At 27.9% G+C, this 8,070-nt stretch overlaps 1 protein-coding gene and 1 long non-coding RNA gene across 2 annotated transcripts in view; both read left to right on the top strand.

Annotated features, from left to right (window-relative positions):
* Window positions 1–4,611, top strand: part of LOC109355307 — an 18,401-nt gene extending 13,790 nt beyond the window's left edge. Inside the window, exon 3 of the long non-coding RNA XR_002108648.1 lies at window positions 4,601–4,611. This is a non-coding gene — a long non-coding RNA (uncharacterized LOC109355307). The remainder of the gene's footprint in view (window positions 1–4,600) is intronic.
* On the top strand, window positions 1,231–4,168 carry LOC109355305 (serine carboxypeptidase-like 48). Its single transcript, XM_019598388.1, has 8 exons — window positions 1,231–1,595; window positions 2,225–2,393; window positions 2,591–2,710; window positions 2,800–2,943; window positions 3,053–3,203; window positions 3,291–3,379; window positions 3,495–3,887; window positions 3,970–4,168. Exons 1-8 carry the CDS (start codon window positions 1,261–1,263, stop codon window positions 4,060–4,062), a joined length of 1,494 nt encoding a protein of 497 aa, XP_019453933.1. The 5' UTR covers window positions 1,231–1,260; the 3' UTR covers window positions 4,063–4,168.

Genomic DNA, 8,070 nt, shown 5'->3' on the forward strand with positions numbered 1-8,070 from the left:
TATATATAATAACATTACAATATATGAATCTCCTTTAATCCTTGTTTGGCATTTCAAATTGATAGTATATTTCAAATTATTCTATAATATTAAATGACAATTAAAGTTTTTAATTATCATTTTTATTGAAATGATTTCCATTTTGAAATCGGTATGAAATTAGATGGTTTCTGAATTGGCATAGAAAATGGTAACATAAAAAATTAAATTATGCATAATGACATCATAAATTTGGCAATTTAGCAATATGTAATGACATAATAACACCAACCTATTAGGTAATAAATAGTCTAAGTTTTCGTTGAAAATATAATATCAATTTTAGCCACTAATTAGTTTTAATTATTTTTTTCAATTATGAAGATTGAAAATTTATTTTTCAGTTAATTGAAATTTATTCTTTATGATCTAAATTATTTAATAATTGTAATCATGTACGTAAAAGTAATGTTTTGATGATCATAACATGCGAAGAGTGAAAATATTATTATTTTTTAAATTTGAATATATGACATCAAACAAGTTGAGTGAACAAGATAAAGTTAAAAGATCACTTAAAAAATTTCACATAATAAAAATACATATATCAAAATAATAATATTCTAACTTACTCAATAGTCGGATGTGCACAACAATGGTGAGGGGAAAAACAATATGGCCCTTATTGCAACAGTGCATATTATATAAATCATCTTGTCAAAACACAAAATAATAAAAAAGATTATATAATTAGATTTTAGACTTAAAAGTAGCAATGCAATAATATCTTTATGTAATAAAATTTAAATTAAATGATAATATCTTTATGTAATATCTTTATATAATTTTTTTACATTATTATTATATTATCTATCATTTATATTTAATTATCATAATTCTTTAAAATAACTAATAAATAATATAGTTACTGTACAAAAATCTTTAACATATATAACTCTTTTGTTAAATGGTTGAGCCAAAAACAATGGTCACTATTGGAAAAATATCTTATGAAAAAGAGAGAAAATTTAATAGAAAAGTCAAAAACAGAAATGAGAATCTTCTATCTAAAAAAAGTCTTATTACCATGTTCAAAGGGAATAAAACTATAAAAAAATATAAAAATATTAATTTTTGTTTTTATGATTTTTTAATAAAATTTTCTAATGGAATGAGCACAAGGGATGAGTCTTGATGTTGCACTTTCCTATAGACTTCTTAGTCAAACACCTCACTATAAATTGATAACCATTGCCACCTTATTCTACAATAGTGAGCAACATGGCATCTTTATCTCTTATCAAAATCTCTTTCGCTCTTTCATTGTTCTTCTTCCTTTTACCTTCATCGTCTTCTTCAAGACTACCTTTTACAACAATAAAAAACCATCAACAATCTCTAACAACCTCTTATCCTCAATCACAAGCAGAAAAACTCATAAGAAGCTTTAACCTGTTCCCAGAAGATCTGGTTAACATAATAGACAATGAACCTGGTTTTACCCCTGGAACTCTTGTAGAGAAGAACTTTTCATTTCTAGCTGCTTCTGGGTCTTCTGTTGAAGACCTAGGTCACCATGCTGGCTATTATTCACTACCTCACACCAAAGCCGCAAGGTAATTATTATACTACTCAAACTTATAATAATCAGGTCGCATTGGAAGTTCCTAATGTAGTTGTTTTGTGATTTCAAAGGGTTATTTGCATTGCATACTTTTATATATCAGGAGTAAGAAGTGATGCATGAAATATTAAGTAGTCATAAAGTATACAGTATTAATAAGAAGGATAAATATATATATAGTGATAAAGTCAAACAATTGTTGAACCGTTCTATTTTTAATAAACTATTAAATATTGGTCTGCTATCAACATTTTTTATTCGCTATGACATCTGATCATTACAGATATTAAGGAACCACAAATATGAATATTGTTCTACGATTAACATGTCAGTATACACCTCATATACATAATATCATTCTATAATCTATTTTTGTTAAAGATCATTATATAATGTATAACACAAATAATATTATAATTTTTTAACTTATCAAAAAAAAAAATATCACTCTCTTCAATCTCAGCAATACTAAATATATATCATGCAATAGGCATTATTGTATATTATTGAATTGGATTGGTTAATTATGATAAATTTGAAATTATTTATTTTAATTCATCAATATTTATGTGCTAATATGATATTGAAATTTGAATTGCTATGATTCCTCAACGATTTCAGGATGTTCTACTATTTCTTTGAATCCAGAACCAGTAAAGATGACCCAGTTGTTATATGGTTAACTGGTGGACCAGGTTGCAGCAGTGCAATAGCATTGTTCTATGAAAACGGTCCTTTCAAACTTACAAAAAATTTGTCACTTGTGTGGAATGAATATGGTTGGGACAAGGTTACAATCTAGATCCTATGTCTAATTTTCACCCAAGTTTCTCACTATTATACCCTATTTATACTCGAAAAATATGTTACTTCTGGGCTCATAATTTGTTAAATTTAGTGTTTCTCCGAAATGAAAATACTTTCTATATTTTCTTACTCACACTAAAGTTATCATAGTCAACTAATTTTTTTTTGTTAATTTTACAGGCTTCAAATATCATATTTGTAGACCAACCCATAGGGACAGGTTTCAGCTATTCAAGTGATGACGATGACATTCGCACTGATGAAACGGGTGTTAGCAATGATTTGTATGATTTCTTACAGGTAATGTAGTATTCTTCCTTTATCTCATTTTTTCTAAGATGACATTTCTATATATCATATTCACTTAGTTAGTTTTACTATAATCATAGGCATTTTTCAAGGAACATCCTCAATTCAGTAAGAACGACTTTTTTATTACTGGAGAATCATACGCCGGACACTATATTCCAGCTCTTGCATCAAGAGTTCACAAAGGAAATAAGGCTAAGGAAGGAATTCCTATAAATCTCAAGGTGTTACCTCATTTCTTATAATCTATAATGTATTTTATGAGTATAAAGTATTAAACTAATTTTTTGTCATGCTTGTATTGATTTCTTTGATCCCCATGATTAATAATAGGGTTTTGCAATTGGTAATGGATTAACTAATCCTGGAGTTCAGTACCCAGCATACACTGACTATGCAGTAGATAAAGGATTAATTACAAAGGAAGATCAAGTTAGTATCAACAGGCTTATCCCAGATTGTGAGCAGGGCATAAAAGAATGTGGTATGACACACAATTTAGTCAACTTATCACTTATTTCTATTATTTCCCTTTGTGTTGTTCACTGACATTCTTGTGATTTATTGTTAGAAACTGATGGTGGGGATACTTGTTCACTAGCATATTCAACATGCCAGAACATATTCGAGAGTATCTTGTCCATTACTGGAAACATTAATGTAAGAAAGCATAATATAAAATATATTTATTTTTTAAGAACCAGTCCTAAATCTGTGTATTTAGTAGTTTGACTTAATTTACTTACATTTCTTTCTGCTGATATGAAAACTGCAGTACTATGATGTCAGAAAGCAATGTGAAGGATCATTGTGTTATGACTTCTCAAATGCAGTGACCTTTTTGAACGATAGGACAGTGAAGGCTGCTTTAGGTGTGAAGGACTTGAAGTTTGTTTCATGCAGTAACATAGTGCACCAAGCTATGCTTAATGATGAGATGAAGAATTTAGAAGTTGATATTCCTTCTCTTCTTGAGGATGGGATAAGGATGCTTGTATATGCTGGTGAAGAAGATCTTATATGCAATTGGCTTGGTAATTCAAGGTGGGTTCATGCTTTGAAGTGGTCAGGTCAAAAGGGGTTTGAGTCAGCAACTACAACCAAATTTGTAGTTGATGGTGTTACAGCTGGAGATTTGACAAGCCATGAACCTATATCTTTCTTGAAGGTTTGTGTTTAGTGGTGTATTCTTGAATTTGACATTGTTAATTTGGTGTTTTTCTAACTTTATTTTTGTGATCTAATAATAGATTTTTAAAGCTGGGCACATGGTTCCTATGGATCAACCAAAAGCTGCACTTCAAATGCTGAAAAGTTGGACGAGAGGCAAACTTGGTGCTTAGTACAAGAGATTAATGTCTCTCTTAATTCCTACACTCTAATCAGTGTCATGTTTTTCTGTGTTTTATGCAATTTGGAGGGTGCAATAAAAATATATTTATTATATTTCTGCATCTGCTGGTATTTTCTCTATTTATGCTTCTAAAAGTAGTTCAGAGAAAATATATCATTATAAAAATTTGCGAAGAAATTTTCCTAAACCATAATAAAAACAATATGTTCACCAAGTTTTTATTCTCGTGTATAAGAATTGTTACTTTATTATAGTTTAAAGGATTTTGTAAAACAATATATTTATTACTTTTAACTAACATGCAATATAATTACAATTTTGAAAGAACACATCCAAGTTCACCAGGTGTTTAGATTTGAAGACAAAAATATGTGATCAATAAGCCCAAAATGCCTAAATTTACTGAAAAATAACATCACAAAGATGCTTATCCATTCCCTTGTGTTTTCCCAGAATCTCCAAACAAATTAAATAAATTAAATTTTTTATAACTAAAATGACCATACAGATATTTTAGGATGAAACAGTGCAATGAATAATATTGGTTTATCATCCCCTACCCCCAATTAGGACAAAAGAAATTTTTTAGTGCAAGACGATCCATTTTCCCTTTCAAGTATATCCTCTAACAAGCATGGAAATTTAAATTTTTATCTTAAGCATTTTTAAAACATATGATACTATAAAATAACAAATACTTCAATAATATCATAAACTTACATATTTTATTATTTCATAGTAATGATATTTTTTATATAGAAATATATTATTCTTATATTATTTATAATATTATAAGCTTTTATATAAAATATCATTTTTTATTTCAAGTTGTTCACCTTATATTTAATATCTCTAATAATAAGTCTTTAAAATAATTATAAGAAAATGATGATTTGTGAACAATTGTTTCATTTAAATCATTTAAATTTTAATTTTTACGTACTTATGAACGGTAATTTATTTTAAAAACAAATATATTTGGTAAAGACAATAATCAAAAGAAATGATATAAATTTGAACCACAAAATATGATATATTGTTAAGTGAAGTTCAAATAATATGAAAGTCAATGTTTTTTCATCATTTTGTAATGTTAATAAATTACATGACATCCCGAAAGTTTAGCTTAATTATATTTTGTTATTCATTTTGTTTAAAAGATTACACTCACCTATAATACAATAAATAAATATAATATATGTATATAAATTATAGTGATTTATATATATATACTGAATGTGCAAAGTGTCACTGGTCGCACTAGCAATGCTTTGCCTATATTTTGAGGACGACAAAGTTTTATTAAAGCTTGAAAATGACTCAACAATTAACATGCCCAGAACTCATTGATCATATCTAGACTATGTTATATCAATAGAGTCATATTTCTAAGTAGTCTAGGATGTGTGCCTTAGTAAGTGAGTATAGGTGAGGTAAACCTAGATGCAAGTCTCTCAAACCATTATAATTGTCATATCATATCCATGAGACATGTCATCTAGTTAATTGTATGTTCATGCATCAATCATACATGTTATATGTACATATTAAACATAATATAATTGCTAAAACATGTATAGGAAAAAATGTTTATTTTTAGAAAATGAAATAATGGGCATGAACAATTTCAATACAATTAAATATGAGGAAGAAATGTTTATTTTTATAAAATGAAGTAACAATATTAACATGATAATGTTTTATGTATACCAAAAGCTATACATGCATAAAATTTGTTTGAATAAAAATGACAAAAAGTAAAGAGGTAATAAATTAAACATGCAAGAGTGATAAATATGTTATATTTTGAAGGTTTTAAAATGTTATGTGAATAGTGAACATGCTTGCCTAGAATTAGTTTATTATCACAAAGAGAGAGTAAGAAAAAAGAAAAAAATAAAGATTATTATGACAAATATAAGGTTGATACACAAATAGTGAAAAATTAAATTTAAATGAGTAAAGACAAAAACATAATAAAAATGAAGAAACCATTATTCTATAGTTGATGCTAATGTAACCTATAATTATTGTCTTTCAAGAGATGATTTTTATCTTTGGTAAATGATGAAATAAAAGAACATGATCAGTCAATATTTCTTGTTTGGAAAAATAAATACATAGGAAAAAAATATTTTAACATACGCCATGTGAGAAAATGAAGTTTTTTGTTATAGAAGGCAAAAAGAACAATTATCTTGTTATACATTGGTGAGGTAAGTGAGTGGAAGTTTGAAGAAGTTAGGAATTTTTTTTACAAGTGGATACAAAATATTGTCTGAATAAAATAATGTACATGCATAAAATGATAATAAACAAAGTACATCTATCAACATGAAAAAAAATTACAAAATCATACATGTGAGCTGATTTTATAGTAGGTTTGTTTGACAAAAATTGAAAAATGAGAAACCATTATGAGAATGGTGAAGTAAAAACTAAAATAACACAAAATTATACATGTGTTTGGTATGAGAGTTGATAATGGTAGATTTGTTGAACAAAAATTGATAAAACGGAGAAATAGTTAAGAAAATGATGAAATAAATGGAAAATCATACATGTGAGTTGGTTTGATAGTTGAATATAGTAGATTTTTTGAACAAAAATTGAATAAATAAATAATGTGTAATTTGAATAGAGAGAATGCGAAGAAGTGGTAAGAGAAGATAAAGATGAAAGCAATACCTCTTCTTTATGACATTTTCATAATTTTAATTGAATTTGACAAAAATAACCTATTCTTTGAACACTTACCACAATGTAGAATGTATAGTATAGTAATTCCAGCAGCCCAATGAATTTGACAAAAATAACTTATACTTTCTACTCTTATCACATATATAGAGTGTCTAATTTTGTAATTTCAACAACTTTTTTTTCCTTTAAGATAGTAGAAGGGCATATATGTTTTATTTTGGTTTGTAGCATTTGCTTTTGAATCATTATATTTTGGTAATGTTTATTTATTTGCATATAATATATTTGTATTCATATTAGAAAAGTTTTTTTTCTTCATACAATCACTATATTATTCATGAGTATTACTTATATTTAAGAGTCACAATAATGAATAATTGACATAAGGATGACAAAAATATATGTCATGTGAGTATCATTAAAAATAACTGTTAGTTATTAGTGGCAGAATACACATAGAAGGGAGGTTGAATAGGTGTGACATAGCTCAAGTTTCACTTTTTGGATTTTACACTGCTAAAAAATGTTCAGTTAATCGATTAAGCACTATTCATAATCGATTAATCAGTAACAGAACTAGAATGATCAGAACAGCAACTTGCACAGTTATTAACCAACACACAACCAAATATACAATAAATACTTTTATGCAAGATTAACAAGAACATAGCAAGGAACAAGCATGCAAAATATTAGCTTCAAGCTCACATTAAAACATCTTGAAATATAAAAGGGAAAATGATAGAAAAAATTGCGTAGAGATTTTATCCTGGTTCGTTTTGCTGTCCACTGCAAAATTACATCCAGTCATCCCCTCTGATCTGTGAGATTTTCCTTCTTCACTATGGAACACAATGTACGTTACATACATGCTTCCAAATACAAGACTCGAACGTTCCTTTCTTGGAACCCAAAGAACTTTGTCACCCTTGGTTTGACCTTTCCCAAAACCGCCTCCCAAGAAAACATTTCTTACGCGATTCGACCCCAGCCAAAGTATCACTCTTTATCCTAAGACCTTCAAGTCTTTGTGTGAAGAACACCTTACCTAAGCGTAACTAGAATTTTCCCGATCCTTGAGTTAACAATGCTTTGGGTTATGAAGGAGTACTTAATACTCGAATATTACAATAAAGATCAAAGCCTAAAACCTAAGCAAGAACTCACAAGACGTTCTAGTCTAATATGAATGTTCACGCATGAGGTTTCGGAAACTATGCAATCATAACGAAAACTATCTCTTTTTCTTTTCAAGAAACACAAGAATAATGCAAGAAAGCTTTTCAAAGAATCATGC

Source organism: Lupinus angustifolius, chromosome LG08, assembly GCF_001865875.1.
Source record: "Lupinus angustifolius cultivar Tanjil chromosome LG08, LupAngTanjil_v1.0, whole genome shotgun sequence".
Classification (NCBI taxonomy): domain Eukaryota; kingdom Viridiplantae; phylum Streptophyta; class Magnoliopsida; order Fabales; family Fabaceae; genus Lupinus; species Lupinus angustifolius.